Source organism: Loxodonta africana, chromosome 23, assembly GCF_030014295.1.
Source record: "Loxodonta africana isolate mLoxAfr1 chromosome 23, mLoxAfr1.hap2, whole genome shotgun sequence".
NCBI lineage: Eukaryota > Metazoa > Chordata > Mammalia > Proboscidea > Elephantidae > Loxodonta > Loxodonta africana.
This window is the reverse complement of record NC_087364.1, coordinates 25,266,502-25,283,417: the sequence shown is the minus strand read 5'-3', so window position 1 is coordinate 25,283,417 and position 16,916 is coordinate 25,266,502. Positions and strand designations below refer to the sequence as shown.

The following is a 16,916-nucleotide window of genomic DNA, read 5'->3' as shown; positions in this document are numbered from 1 at the left end:
CAAGTGGCCATCTAAGATGCTTCAATTGGTCTCGACCCACCTGGATCAAAGGAGAATGAAGAACACCACGGTCACACGATAACTATGAGCCCAACAGACAGAAAGGGCCACATGAACCAGAGACCTACATCATCCTGAGACCAGAAGAACTAGATGGTGCCCGGCCACAACCGATGACTGCCCTGACAGGAAGCACAACAGAGAACTCCTGAGGGAGCAGGAGATCAGTGGGATGCAGACCCCAAATTCTCACAAAAAGACTATACTTAATGGTCTGACTGAAACTAGAGGAGTCCTGGCGGTCATGGTCCCCAAACCTTCTGTTGGCCCAGGACAGGAACCATTCCCAAAGACAACTCATCAGACATGGAAGGGACTGGACAGCAGGTAGGAGAGAGATGCTGATGAAGAGTGAGCTATTTGTATCGGGTGGACACTTGAGACACTTTATCCTTTGTGGTGGATTTAAGTCTAAAGTCTATTTTGTCAGAAATTAATATTGCTACTCCTCTTCTTTTTTGCTTATTGTTTGCTTGATATACTTTTTTCCATCCTTTGAGTTTTAGTTTGTTTGTGTCTCTAAGTCTAAGGTGTGTCTCTTGTAGGCAGCATATAGATGGATCGTGTTTCTTTATCCAGTCTGTGACTCTCTGTCTCTTTATTGGTGCATTTAGTCCATTTACATTCAGGGTAATTATAGATAAATAAGTTTTTAGTGCTGTCATTTTGATGCCTTTTTATGTGTGTTGTTGACAATTTCATTTTTCCACATACTTTTTTGTGCTGAGACATTTTTCTTAGTAAATTGTGAGATCCTCATTTTCGTAGTGTTTGACTTTATGTTTGTTGAGTCGTTACGTTTTTCTGGGCTTTTATCTTGAGTTATGGAGTTGTTATACCTTTTTGTGGTTACCTTATTATTTACCCCTATTTTTCTAAGTAAAAACCTAACTTGTATTGTTCTATATCGCCTTGTATTACTCTCCATATGGCAGTTCAATGCCTCCTGTATTTAGTCCCTCTTTTTGATTATTGTGATCTTTTACCTATTGACTTCCATGATTCCCTGTTATGTGTATTTTTTTTTTAATTAATCTTAATTTGTTTGTTTTTGTGATTTCCCTATTTGAGTTGATATCAGGACGTTCTGTTTTGTGACCTTGTGTTGTGCTGATATCTGATATAATTGGTTTTCTGACCAAACAATATCCTTTAGTATTTCTTGTAGCTTTGGTTTGGTTTTTGCAAATTCTCTAAACTTGTGTTTGTCTGTAAATATCTTAATTTCGCCTTCATATTTCAGAGAGAGTTTTGCTGGATATATGATCCTTGGCTGGCAGTTTTTCTCCTTCAGTGTTCTGTATATGTCGTCCCATTCCCTTCTTGCCTGCATGGTTTCTGCTGAGTAGTCTGAACTTATTCTTATTGATTCTCCCTTGAAGGAAACCTTTCTTTTCTCCCTGGCTGCTTTTAAAATTTTCTCTTTATCTTTGGTTTTGGTGAGTTTGATGATAATATGTCTTGGTGTTTTTCTTTTTGGATCAATCTTAAATGGGGTTCGATGAGCGTCTTGGATAGATATCCTTTCGTCTTTCATGATGTCAGGGAAGTTTTCTGTCAGGAGTTCTTCAACTATTTTCTCTGTGTTTTCTGTCCCCCCTCCCTGTTCTGGGACTCCAATCACTCGCAAGTTATCCTTCTTTATAGAGTCCCACATAATTCTTAGGGTTTCTTCATTTTTTTTAATTCTTTTATCTGATTTTTTTTCAGCTATGTTCGTGTTGATTCCCTGGTCCTCCAGATGTCCCAGTCTGCATTCTAATTGCTCGAGTCTGCTCCTCTGACTTCCTATTGCGTTGTCTAATTCTGTAATTTTATTGTTAATCTTTTGGATTTCTACATGTTGTCTCTCTATGGATTCTTGCAACTTATTAATTTTTCCACTATGTTCTTGAATAATCTTTTTGAGTTCTTCAACAGTTTTATCGGTGTGTTCCTTGGCTTTTTCTGCAGTTATCCTAATTTCATTTGTGATATCTTTAAGCATTCTGTAAATTAGTTTTTTATATTCTGTATCTGATAATTCCAGGATTGTATCTTCATTTGGGAAAGATTTTGATTCTTTTGTTTGGGGGGTTGGAGAAGCTGTCATGGTCTGCTTCTTTATGTGGTTTGATATGGATTGTTGTCTCCAAGCCATCACTGGGAAACTAGTTTTTCCAGAAAATCCACTAAAAAAAAATGCAGTCAGACCCCTATCAGAGTTCTCTCTCTGGCTCAGGCTATTCGGATGTTAATGAAGCCGCCTGGGGAGGGTGGGGGAGGGAACAGAGAGATAGGAGAGTAGCACCTCAGAATATAGCCAGAGTTGCTTGTCTTGCTTGGAATGACTATTATATCTGAGATTCCCGCGGGCGTGTCGCCTATGTGTGCTGGCTGTGTGGAGATTGCCCCCGGGTGGTCTGGCCCGCTGGAGTCACGGTCAGATCCTCCGCTTCCAGCCCCACGCCCAACGTCAAGGCTCCCCTACTGGGACGGTGCACTCTCGACTCCAAAATCAGTCGCTGCGTCCCGGGGACTTCTTGTCCCTCCGGCCGCGTGGCCGTGCCACCTCCGTGAACCAGGTGGGCCCCCTCCCGGGGTTAGTTCAGATGGGTGGAGCAGCTCCCTGTGCTTGTGCCGTGACCGAGTGTCCCGGCTGGGACGCTGTTCTCCCTGCTCCAATACCAGTCGCTGCCTCCCGGGGACTTCTCCTACCGGCTGTGTCCCACACCGCCCGCGCGACCCAGCTGGGCACCTTCCCGGGGTTAGTTCAGGGGGGTGGAGCAGCTCTCCGTGTTTATGCCGTACCTGCGTCCAGTCCAAATCCCGGTGAGACGGTTCCCCGGCTGGGACGCTGCTCTTCCTGCTCCAAGACCAGTCACTGCCTCCCGGGGACTTCTCCTACCGGCTGCGTCCCACGCTGCCCGCGGAACTGGCTGTTCTCCCTCCTGGGGTTAGTTCAGGGGGGTGGAGCAGCTCTCTGTGCTTGTGCCGTACCTGACTGGTACGCTGGCTCCAGGCTCTGGAAACAATCGCTGCTTCCCCGTATTAGTTCGTTCTCCGTCTCTAAATCTGTGTTTGTTGTTCAGGGTTCGTAGATTGTTATGTATGTGATCGATTCACTTGTTTTTCCGTGCCTTTGTTGTAAGAGGGATCCGAGGTAGCGTCTGCCTAGTTCGCCATCTTGGCTCCGCCTCCTCCAAATTTATTTTAATTAGTGTTAATACAGCATATTCTTTTCACATCATTTCAATTAAGGTGGGCTTTTTGTAAGTGACATATACTTGAATCTTTCTTCCCCTCAGTTTAGGCTGGGTTTTCTAGAGAACCAAAACCAGTAAGGCATATAAATATATATAGAGAGAGATTTATATCAAAGAAATGGCTCACAGGGTTGTAGAATCTGGAACATCCCAAGTCTGTGAATTAGGATGGAGGCTTCTCCTGATTCACATAGCCACAGGGGCTGGCAAACCCAAGTTCGGCAGGATGGAGATCAGGGCTCCACTCACAAGCTGTTAAGACTGATGAATCCCAAGATTGGCATATAAGCTGATAGCATAAGTTCCAATAACCAGAGGTCAGATGAACAAGAGGCAGCCACAGGACCCAGAGAGAGCAAAAAGCCAGAACATCTGCTTATATTTGGATACAGGCCACACCCCCAAGGAAAATCCCTTTCAACTGATTAGCTACTCATAGCAGACCCCATCATGGGAGTGATCACATATAAACACTGAGACTCATGGTCCAGCCAAGTTGACACACAATCTTAACCATCACACCCTCCCACTCTCTCCTTCTCCCAACCCTAAGAACTACTAATCTTTTGTTTTGATGAATTTGCCTATTCTAGATATTTCATATAAGTGGGATCATACAATATTTGTCCTTTTATGTCTGGCATATTTCACTTAGCATAATGTCTTCAAGGTTTCCCCATGTGGTGGTGTCAGAACTTCATTTCTTTTTATAGCTCCATTGTGTGTACATACCACATTTTATCAGTTCATCTGTTGATGGGAACTTGGGTTATTTCCACTTTTGGGGTATTTTGAATAATACTGCAGTGAACATTGGTATATATGTGTCTGTTTGAGTTGCTCCTTTCAGTACTTGTGGGTACAAAATACAGTGGAATTTCTGGGTCATATGGTAATTCTATGTTTAATTTTTTGAGGAATTCTATGTTTAATTTTTTGAGGAACCACCTGTTTTCCACAGTGGTTGCACTATTTTACATTCCCGTCAGCAATGTATGAGTATTCCGATATCTCTAAATCCTCTCCAAACATCCTTTTCTTTCTTTCTTTTTTTTTTTTTAAATAGCCAACTAATGGGCGTAAAGTGATATTTCATTGTGGTTTTTATCTGTATTTCACTAATGACTAATGAGGTTGACTAAGCATTTAACTTTCCCAACCCCTACAGTGGAACCCTAGTGGTGCAGTGGTTAAGAGCTCGGCTGCTAACCAAAAATGTCACTGCTCCTTGGAAACTCTATGGGGCAGCTCTGCTCTGTCCTATAGGGTCACTATGAGTGGGAATCAACTTGACAACAACACGGTTTAGTTTTTTTTGTTGTTGTTTGGAGCCCCTACAGTGGAAACCAGAAAGAGAAAAAGATTTTGGGCGTGGCTATTGGGTCAGATAACCACATGTGAATCCCAGAACGATCTTACTTAGTGTAGGCATGGGAGTGGAACTTGAAGCTCTAACCTCAGTCCTGTACTCCAAGAAAATGATAGGAACGAGCATGGAAGTTGGCATATAAAGACTGTTCCAATCATAGAACTGTCACTAGCTTATGACTTTGGACAAGCGGCAGTTTCATCTCTCTGAATTCAATTTCCTCATCTAAATATTAGATGTCATGGTACCTACTTCATAGTGTGGAGAATAAAATAAGATGGAAACTAAAATTATTGGTAAATGGTTTATTCTTATTTCTTATAATCATGCTAGTTATTTTCTGACAACGTAAAGAAAAATTAAGGTCATGTCATTGGATAAAAATGTAAGATGCTGATAGAGCCATCTGCTTCACAAAGCAAGTTAGAGACTTTCTGACATGTTAGGTAGAGTTCCAGCGGGCTGCTGAAATTTATTTCCTTCTGAGGAACACATTATTCCCTACAACTCTGGAAAATATTTGCTTTCCTCTGAGTGGACTATAAACTTACCTGAATCCAACAGCCAAACTGTAATGAATTCCTTTTGAAGAAAATGGTTTATATAAAACCAATGAAACTTCTGTAAAACAAACCACCCATTCAGGACTATGATAACTCAAGAAAGCGTTTATATGCTTGAAAAGTCATTTTAACTCCCAACAAAATTTCAAAAAACATAGGCATTATCCTGCAAATTTTAAAAATTATTTTGAAAACGTGAGACGCCTTTGCATTTTGAAAATAAATAATGTGGTATTTCTTGTAGAAGACATTAAAAAAAATTATCTTAAAATATGTCATACCCAGGACATAAATAACAAAATTGAACTTTTAATTTTTTGGAAGACAAAATGCATTAATACTTAAATGTATTAAACAACCAGAAAAGGAGGGTAAGAATGGTTTCAAAACTCAGAGAATGTAATCAATGTCACTGAATTGTACATGTGGAAACTGTTGAATTGGTGTGTTTTTCTATGTATATTCTCAACAACAACAATGAAGTAAATAATTTAAAAAAAGAAAAACTAAATTGTATGTAATTTTCACCTTGAGAACTGACTTGACGCATTGTAACCAATGTGCACAAGAACTACAAACCACGGGATTATTATATTTTATGGGGGGAGCTTATTAATATGTTTACTCTCTTAACATAGTATTATCCAGGAGATTTTATAGTTTTAGCCACAAATATATAGGATCACAGGTTCTGCAACTATGGAGAATTAGTTTATAAAAATTCTAAATTTATGTACAAATATAAAGATAAACTCATTTTAAGTAGTATGTATTTTGCTAACTTTATCAGTTCTTTTGCTTTAGGACTCCTCTCTGCTTCTCCAATCAACTCAAAATGTGACTGTGAATGCCCGCAACTCCGAAGGAGAGGTCACAGGCAGATTAAAAGTGGGTGAGTCACACTGAATCAAGGTGATTTACACATGCATGTTCCATGAATAAAAAATAGCTGTGCTTAATGAATACATTTTGTCTTTCTCCCAAATAAGTCAGAGTTGTTTATGAACAAAGTATGAATTTTCTAAATAGCATGCTGTGTTGACCTCAGAGAATAGTTATCACCACAGGGGACAGTCTGGAGTATTTCAAGAAAAGTTCTTTCAGCTCTAAGAGATACAGTACCGTTCAAGTTAGCACAAGAAACAAAGCTTTTATTGCAAAGGTGCAGAAGAATCTCACAAAGGCTAAAGGAAAGGGAGACTGAAGTGTCGTTAGTCTCAAGAAAGCAAATACGAGGGGCTGGGAGCAAAAATGGTACATTCGCTTTCATTCTCTCCTCTTCTCTCTCGTCCTCTCTTCCCACATAGTCCACTCTCCTTTGTAGTTTATCTTTCCCTCTGTTCACTTACACATGCATATTATGCTTGCACCTGTCTTGATCCTACATGATCTACTTGACCTCACTGTTCTTCATCTGTTGGTTGGAATTCGCAACACCAATAACTCTAGTCTTCAATTTTGCAAATTCTAAATTCGCAACCAAGTACTCTAATTAGCTCTACTTATGTTTTCAATGAGTTGCTCTTGGGTCCAGTATAGACACCCCCTTCAATCAGCTAAGGCCACACAGGAGTGAGGCCACATGGAATCTAATGGGTGTCCAGAAGAAGCTGAAATGCCATAAGCATTTCTTGTACAGTGAGAAATACAGAGAGAATAGAGATGAAATAAACAAAATAGCAAAATAGCTGATAAAAATGAATCTGCATATATTCTCTACACAGACAACACTCTATAGATTTTCTAAATCCAGGAAATTGGATGTCCCTTCTGTTCAAGGGAGAATAGATGAGAGTTGCACTGCTAACATAATGGGTAACTTTTAGTGTCTGTATTTTTTAATGGATGCTTTTAAAAAAAAACAGAACAATGTTACGTTAGAAACTACAGCAACTACAGCCCTAAATTAACTGATAATTCCTTTTTATTATACTAACACAAGATATTCCATATTTTATATTCTATGTTAATCTTTATAACTTACTGCAAAAATCTAGCTGCATTTCTCTTTTGCTTAGAAGTTTTATTTGATCAATAAGTCCAATCAAATTCTAATTGAATTTAGAGATGAACCTTGGTGTATCCAGCAGACAGATCCCTCAAACTTGTCTAAATCAAATCATATTTTCTTGATGAATTATACAGTATTTGATTTATCTTTTACCATACTTTCATAAAAAATTTTTAGTATACATTTTAAATGTTTGAGTTTTTGTCCATTTTTTGCCATTCATTTAACAAACATTTATCAAATGTCTATGTGTTGTCACCACCACTCATCTGTCGGTTTGTTGTACTGTGGCGGCTTGCATGTTGCTATGATGCTGGAGGCTATGCCACTGGTATTTCAAATACTGGCAGGGTCATTCATAGGTTTCAGTGGAACTTCCAGATGAAGATAGACTAAGAGGGAGAGCCTGGAAATCTACTTCTGAAAATTATATCCTTTAGGAGTTGGAATATAAAATATAAATCAAGGAAAATTAGAAGCCAACAAAAATGAAATGAAACACTTGAAGATTGCTATCCTAGTTATTAGCCAGCTGAAATGGTTTGGTATTGGCCACTTTGAATTTGAAAAACTTATAGTCTCCTATGATGGGAACAACAAATTAAAGAGAAACAGTGTTGGATTAATGGTCAAAAATTTTTCAAGATCTTTCCTAAAGTACAATGCTGTCAGTGAAAAGTTAATATCCATGCACCTACAAATAAAACCAGTTAAATACCACTACTATTAAAATATATGCATCAACCACTACGTGCCATAATTGAAGAAATTGAAGATTTTTATGAAATGCTGCAATCTGAAATTGATCAAATGTGCAATCAAGATGCATTGATAATTAGTGATGATTGGAATGCAAAAGTTGGAAAGAAAAAAGAATCAGTTGTTGGAAAATATGGCCTTGGTGATAGGAACAGTGCCCAAGATTGCATGATAGAATTCTGCAAGACCTAAGATTTATTCACCAGAGATACTTTTTTTTTCCAATAACTCATATGCTGACTACACACATGGGCCTTACTGCGTGGATTATACAGGAATCAAGTCAACTACATCTGTGGAAAGAGATGATTGTGGAGCTTAATATTATCAGTCAAGACAAAGCCAGGGGCTGACTGCAGAACAGATCATAAATTGCTCGTATGCAACTTCAAGTGAAAGCTGAAGAAAATCAAAACATGTTCAAGGGTGCCAAAGTACAGACTTGAACACATCTTATCCAAGTTTAGAGACCATTTCAAGAACAGATTTGATTCACTGAACACTAATTACTGAAAATCAGAAGGGTTGTGGGATGACATCAAGGACATCATATATGAAGAAAGTAAAAAGTCATTAAAAAGACAGGATGGAAAGAAAAGATTAAAATGAATGGCAGAAGAGGCTCTGAAAATTGCTCTTAAGCACAGAGTAGCGGAAGGGAAAAGAAGAAATGATGAAGTAAAAGGGACAAACAGAAGATTTCAAAGGGCAGCTGGAGAAAACAAGGTAAATATTACAATTGTCAAAAATAAACAGCTCAGAGCGCCATGAACAGTTTGTTTGGTAGGTTTAATAGACAAATTTAAAGTTAGGCAGCACATTATTATTAAGTATACTAGTGCTCTGATTAATTAAGATTTTTTATATACACTTTTATCAGGAACTTTGAACAAAAAATTTTGATTGGATGACGCTTATTTCAGAAATACAAATCATGTAAGAGAGCAGTATGTGCTCAAACACAATAAAATATAGAAAAATAGAAACTTTCCTAAGATAATCACAAGGTCAGTAAGCCACGATTACAAGACCTCTGGAGCGTAGAAAACAGGACATGTTCATTACTCTTCAATTGTTTCCTGAAAAAATAAGTTGCGTTTTAGTGATCCTGATCATCTAGATACAATTATACAAGACAAGCTTCTTCCAAAGATTAATTATAATGTAAGGCATAACTATAGGATTTAAAATGATATGTTTATGGTTATATAGCATATAGATTTCTAACATTTAATGAGATGACCTCCAGTGTCATGGGTTTAAGAGAACTCTGTTCTCATAAGCAAAACTTGTAATTTTATTTCACACAACTACATGGAGTTAGAAAACCAAAAGGAAAGAACACAATCAGCATTTCTCAAGCTGAAAGACCTGAAGAGAAAATTCAAGCCCCAAGCTGCAATACTGAAAAATCTATCGGCAAAAACTTGAATGAAGCAGGAAGCATCAAACTAAGATGGAAGGAATACACTGAGTCACTGAACCAAAAAGAATCTGTTGACATTCAACCATTTCAGCAGGTAGCATATCATCAAGAGCCACTGACAGTGAAGGAAGAATTTCAAGCTGCACTAAAGGGACTGTCAAAAAACAAGGCTAGAGGTGGAGCCAATATGGTAGAATAGACAGACGCTTCTGGCAAGCCCTCTTTACAACAAAGACCTGAAAAAAAAAGTGAAACAAGTATATATGGGACAAGTTGGGAGCCCCGAGCATCAAAGGCAAGCTTAGACAATGAACTGAGGGGCAGGGCGAGGAAGAGACCATTTAGAGGTAGAGAGGAGTTACGGGACCTGAATTGCTGGGAGCCCTTAGGCACCATTCCCAGAGTGGAGGTGGTGGCAGGCTGGTCCTAGCATTTGGTCGCAGTTTCCTCAGAGGGAAACAGCCAGCCACACAGCCCACTCACACCTGCAGAAACTGAGGAGAACAGCGCTTTCACAAAAGCTAAGTACTTGTGTGTATTTTACTGCGCCACCGCCACTCCCAACCCGGCCTCAGCGGCTGAATCTCCGGGCCTGAGATAGACCCTGTTGAGCACCTACGGCCATCCTTCCAGCCTTGGGCAAGGAAAAAATTTGCAATTGAGAGGAAAAGATAATTTGCTAGCTCCATTAACCAGGGGAGCTCAGGACAGAAGCAGCTCCTGTCCAGGCATAAACCGTCCGTAGACCTTGAGCACCTTTCCCTTCAGCATGGACCTGTGTGGGCCTATTTCGAGAGAATAGGCCCTTGTTGGCAAACTCCAACCATTTCAGCTATGCGGTGGAAAGGTGGGTGTTTGATGTTTGACACTGCTTTGCCTGTTAAACAAGGTCCTCACCTACCCACATCAGGGACCTAAGGACTGGTAGCTCCACTCAGGTCACCCAACCACCCGAGACACAGGTCCAAAGATAACTGGTACCTCCCAGTCCTTACAACCAAAAATGTTGGGTGCCCATGGTCCTTCTGCAAAACCCAACCACCAGCACGCTCTAGGGAACAGAGATGTGTTTTCCTCAGAGATACTTGGGGGTCAGTTTTTAGCCCCCTGCCTTGTTTAGAGTGTGATGCCCTGCTGCAATCGAATACTGGTATATACGCCAATCACCCCTGCCCCTCTAACACTGTAGGACAGAACCTGTACCACACACTTGATGATCAGCTACCTGGAAACCTGAGCTGAATTCATATACGAAAACTGAATGGACTCCTAGACTGATAGACCTGATAACAGCTCTAGCCAGCTGGGGACAAGACACCAAAGTGCCAAAGGTGAAAATAATCAAGCTAGCTCACTCAAGCAACCCATAGGTGTATACCAAAACAAAACAAAGCAAGCACCTATGACACAGTAAGCAAGCATAAACTAATACAATAACTTATAGATGGCTCAGAGACAACAGTCAATATCAAGTCACATAAAGAAACAGACCATGATCACCTCAACAGGCTCTCAAAACAGAGAATCCAGGGATCTTCTAGATGAAAGTGCATTCCTGGAATTACCAGATGCATAATATGAAAGTTTAATATACAGAACCCTTCAAGACATCAGGAAGGAAATGAGGCAATACGCAGAACAAGCCAAGGAACACATGGATAAAGCAACTGAACAACTCAGAAACATTATTCAGGAAAAGTTTAATAATCTAGAAAAATCCATAGACAGCAATCAGAAATTCAGAAGATTAACAATAAAATAACAGAATAGACAACTCAGTAGAAAGTCAGTGGAGCAGAATTGAGCAAGTAGAAGCTAGAATTTCTGAACTCAAAGATAAATAACGTGGCACTAAAATATTTGAAGAAAAATCAGATAAAAGAATTTAAAAAAATGAAGAAACCTTAAGAATCATGTGGGGATCCATCAAGAGAAATAACCTACGAGTGATTGGAGTACCAGAACAGGGAGGGATAACAGAAAATACAAAGAAAATTGTTGAAGATTTGTTGGCAGAAGACCTCCCTGATATTGTGAAAGATGAGAAGATATCTATCCAAGATGCTCATTGAACTCCACATAAGGTAGATCTTAAAAGAAAGTCCCCAAGACATATTATAATCAAACTTGCCAAAACCAAAGATAAAGAGAAGTATAAGAGCAGCAAGGGTTAAAAGAAAAGTCACCTACGAAGGAGAGCCAATAAGAATAAGCTCGGACTACTTGGCAGAAACCATGCAGGCAAGAAGGAAATGGGATGACATATTTAAAAAATTGAAGGAAAAAAATTGCCTTCCAAGAATCATATATCCATCAAAACTGTCTCTTAAATATGAAGGTGAAATTAAGACATTTCCAGATACACACAAGTTTACGGAATTTGTAAAAACCAAACCAAAACTACAGGAAATACTAAAGGGAGTTCTTTGGTTAGAAAATCAATAATATCAGGTATCAACCCAAGACCAGAACACTGGGCAGAGCAACCAGAAGTCAACCCAGACAGGGAAATAAAAAAAAAAACAAAGGAAGATTATAAAAAAAAAAAAAAGCCCAAAACAGAGTAACAATGATCTTATTTAGTAAAAGAAGACAACATTAAAATAATAAAGAGCGATTAAGAACTGTAATCCTACACCTTCCACATGGAGAGGAAGATACGGCAATACAAAGAAATAAAAGTTAGTTTTAAATTTAGAAAAAGAGGGGTAAATAATAAGGTAACCACAAAGGAGACAAACTATCCTACTTATCAAAATAAGACACAAGGAAAAAATACAGACTCAGCAGAAACAAAATTAACAACAAATATGAGGAAAGGACAATATATAAAGAAGACTCAGCATATAAAATCAAGTGGGAAAAAGAAGCTGTCAACACACAAAAAAAGACATCAAAATGATAGCACTAAATTCATTAAAAAAAAAATTCATACCTATCCATAATTACTGTGAATGTAAATGGACTAAATGCACCAATAAAGAGAAAGAGAGTGGCAGAATGGATAAAAAAACAGGATCTGTCTGTATGCTGCCTACAAGAGACACACCTTAGACTTAGAGGCACAAACAAACTAAAAGTCGAAGGATGGAAAAAAATATATCAAGCAAACAACAATCAAAAAAGAGCAGGAGTGGCAATATTAATTTCTGACAAAATAGACTTTGAAGTTAAATCCATCATAAAGGATAAGGAGGAACACTATATGATGATTAAAGAGAAAATACACCAAGAAGATATAACCATATTAAATAGGTATGCACCAAATGACAGGGCTGCAAGATACATAAAACAAACTATCAGCATTGAAAAGTGAGACAGGCAGCACCAGAAAAATAGTAGGAGACGTTAACACACCACTTTGAGTGAAGGACAGGTCATCCAGAAAGAAGCTCAATAAAGATGTGGAAGATCTAAATGCCACAATCAACCAACTTGACCTCGTAGACATTTACAGAACACTCCGCCCAATAGCAGCCAAGTATAAGTTCTTTTCTTGTGCACATGGAACATTCTCTAGAATAGACCACATATTAGGTCATAAAGCAAGCCTTAGCAGAATCCAAAACATTGAAATATTACAAATCATCTTCTCTGACCATAAGGCCATAAAAGTGGAAATAATAACAGGAAAAGCAAGGAAAAGAAATCAAACACTTGGAAACTGAACAATACCCTGCTCAGAAAGACTGGATTATAGAAGACATTAAGGATGGGATAAAGAAATTCATAGAATCCAATGAGAACGAAAACACTTCCTATCAGAACCTTTGGGACACAGCAAAAGCGGTGCTCAGAGGCCAATTTATATCAATAAATGCACACATCCAAAAAGAAGAAAGGGCCAAAAGCAAAGAATTATCCCTACAACGTGAACAAATAGAAAGAGAACAACAAAAGAAACCCACAGGCACCAGAAGAAAACAAATAGTAAAAATTAGAGCTGAACTAAATGAAATAGAAAACAGAAAAACCATTGAAAGAATTAACAAGAACAAACGCTGGTTTTTTGAAAAAATCAACAAAATTGATAAACCACTGGCCAAACTGACAAAAGAAAAACAGGAAAGGAAGCAAATAACCCGAATAAGAAATGAGAGGGGCGATATTACAACAGACCCAACTGAAATTAAAAGAAATATCAGATTACTATGAAAAACTAGACTCAAACAAATTTGAAAACCTAGAAGAAATGGATGAATTCCTAGAAACACACTACCTACCTAAACTAACACAAACAGAGGTAGAACAACTAAATAGACCCATAACAAAAGAAGAGATTGAAAAGGTAATCAAAAAACTCCCAACAAAAAAAAGCCCTGGTCCGGACGGCTTCACTGCAGAGTTCTACCAAACTTTCAGAGAAGAGTTAACACTACTACTACTAAAGGTATTTCAGAGCATAGAAAAGGACGGAATACTACTAAACTTATTCTCTGAAGCCACCATATCCCTGATACCAAAACCAGGTAAAGACACCACAAGAAAAGAAAACTATAGACCTATATCCCTCAGGAATGTAGATGCAAAAATCCTCAACAAAATTCTAGCCAATAGAATTCAACAGCATATCAAAAAAATAATTCACCGTGACCAAGTGGGATTCATACCAGGTATGCAGGGATGGTTCAACATCAGAAAAACAGTTAATGTAATCCATCATATAAATAAAAGAAAAGAACCACATGATCTTACCAATTGAAGCAGAAAAGGCATTTGACAAAGTTCAGCACTCATTCATGATAAAAACTCTCAGCAAAATAGGAATATAAGGAAAATTCCTCAACATAATAAAGGGCATTTATACAAAGCCAACAGCCAACATCACCATAAATGGAGAGAACCTGAAAGCATTCCCACTGAGATTGGGAACCAGACAAGGATGCCCTTTATCACCACTCTTATTCAACATGGTGCTGGAAGTCCTAGCCAGAGCAATTAGGCTAGATAAAGAAATAAAGGGCATCCAGTTTGGCAAGGAAGAAGTAAAAGTATATCTATTTGCAGACGACATGATCTTATTTATACACAGAAAACCCTAAGGAATCCTCCAGAAAACTACTAAAACTAATAGAAGAGTTCAGCAGAGTATCAAGATACAAGATAAACATACAAAAATCAGTTGGATTCCTCTACAGCAATAAAAAGAACATCAAAGTGGAAATCACCAAATCAATGCCATTTACAGTAGCCCCCAAGAAGATAAAATACTTAGGAATAAATCTTACCAGAGATGTAAAAGACTTATACAAAGAAAACTACAGTACACTTCTGCAAAAAACCAAGAGACTTACATAAGTAGAAAAACATACCTTGCTCATGGTTAGGAAGATTTAACATTATAAAAATGTCTATTCTACCAAAAGCGATCTATACATTTAATGCAATTCTGATCCAAATCCTAATGACATTCTTTGATGAGATGGAGAAACAAATCACCAACTTCATATGGAAGGGAAAGAGGCCCCAGATAAATAAGGCATTACTGAAAAAGAAGAACAAAGTGGATGGCCTTACTCTACCTGATTTTAGAACCTGTTATACCACCACAGTAGTCAAAACAGCCTGGTACTGGTACAACAACAGATACATGGGCCAATGGAACAGAATTGAGAATGGAGACATAAATCCACCCACATATGAGCAGCTGATATTTGACAAAGGCCCCAAACAGTTAAATGGGGAAAAGACAGTCTTTTTAACAAATGGTGCTGGCATAACTGGATATCCATCTGCAAAAAAATGAAAGAAGACTCATACTTCACTCCACGCACAAAAACTAACTCAAAATGGATCAAAAACCTAAATATAAAATCTAAAAAGGTAAAGATCATGGAAGAAAAAATAGGGACAACGTTACTACATGGCATAAAGAGCATACAAAACATTATAACGAATGTAGAAGAAAAACTAGATAACTGGGAGCTCCTAAAAATCAAACACTTATGCTCATCCAAAGACTTCACCAAAAGAATGAAAAGACTACCTACAGATTGGGAAAATGTCTTTAGCTATGACATTTCTGATCAGCGCCTGATCTCTAAAATCTACTGATACTGGAAAAACTCTACTGCAAAAATGGGCAAAAGATATGAATAGACACTTCACTAAAGAAGACATTCAGGTAGCTAACAGATATATGAGGAAATGTTCACTATCATTAGCCATTAGAGAAATGCAGATCAAAACTACAATGAGATTTCATCTCATTCCAACAAGGCTTGCATTAATCCAAAAAACACAAAGTAATAAATGTTGGAGAGGCTGTGGAGAGATTGGAACTCTTATACACTGCTGGGGGGAATGTCAAATGGTATGACCACTTTGGAAATCGATTTGGCACTTCCTTAAAAAGCTAGAAATAGAACTACCATACAATCCAGCAATCCCACTCCTTGGAATATACCCTAGAGAAATAAGAGCCTTTACACGAACAGATATATGCACACCCATGTTTATTGCAGCACTGTTTACAATAGCAAAAAGATGGAAACAACCAAGGTGCCCATCAACAGATGAAAGGATAAATAAATTATGGTATATTCACACAATGGAATACTATGTATCAATAAGTGAGGAATCTGTGACACATTTCATAACATGGAGGAACCTGGAAGGCATTATGCTGAGTGAAATTAGTCAATTGCAAAAGGACAAATATTGTATAAGAACACTATTATAAGAACTTGAGAAACAGTTTAAACTGAGAAGAAAATATTCTTTGGTGGTTATATAAGGGGGGGAGGGAGGGAGGGTGTGAGAGGGGTATTCACTAATTAGATAGTAGATAAGAACTACTTTAGGGGAAGGGAAAGACAGCACACAATGCAGGGGAGGTCAGCACAATTGGACTAAACCAAAAGCAAGGAAGTTTCCTAAATAAACTGAATGCTTCGAAGGCCAGCATAGCAGGAGCAGGGGTCTGGGGACCATGGTTTCAGGGGACATCTAAGTCAATTGGCATAATAAAATCTATTAAGAAAACATTCTGCATCCCACTTTGAAGAGTGGCTTCTGGGGTCTTAAATGCTAGCAAGCAGCCATCTAAGATGCATGAATTGGTCTCAACCCACCTGGGTCAAAGGAGAATGAAGAATACCAAGGATACAAGGCGATTACAAGCCCAAGAGACAGAAAGGGCCACACGAACCAGAGACTACATCAGCTTGAGACCAGAAGAACTAGATGGTGCCCGGCTACAACTGATGTCTGCCCTGACAGGAAACACAACAGAGAACCCCTGAGGGAGCAGGAGAGCAGTGGGATGCAGACCCCAAATTCTCATAAGACCAGACTTAATGGTCTGACTGAGACTAGAAGGACCCCGGTGGTCACGGCCCCCAGACCTTCTGTTGCCCCAGGACAGGAACCATTCCCGAAGCCAACTCTTCAGACATGGATTGGACGGGACAATGGGTTGGAGAGGGATGCTGGTGAGGAGTGAGCTTCTTGGATCAGGTGGACACTTGAGACTTTGTTGGCA

General features: G+C 38.7%; 1 protein-coding gene across 1 annotated transcript in view; it reads left to right on the top strand.

Annotated features, from left to right (window-relative positions):
- SGCG (sarcoglycan gamma) overlaps positions 1-16,916 on the top strand; it is a 182,219-nt gene that overhangs the window by 64,045 nt on the left and 101,258 nt on the right. Inside the window, exon 3 of the mRNA XM_003414028.3 lies at positions 6,042-6,129. Within this exon, the coding sequence (XP_003414076.2) occupies positions 6,042-6,129 (88 nt within the window). The remainder of the gene's footprint in view (positions 1-6,041; positions 6,130-16,916) is intronic.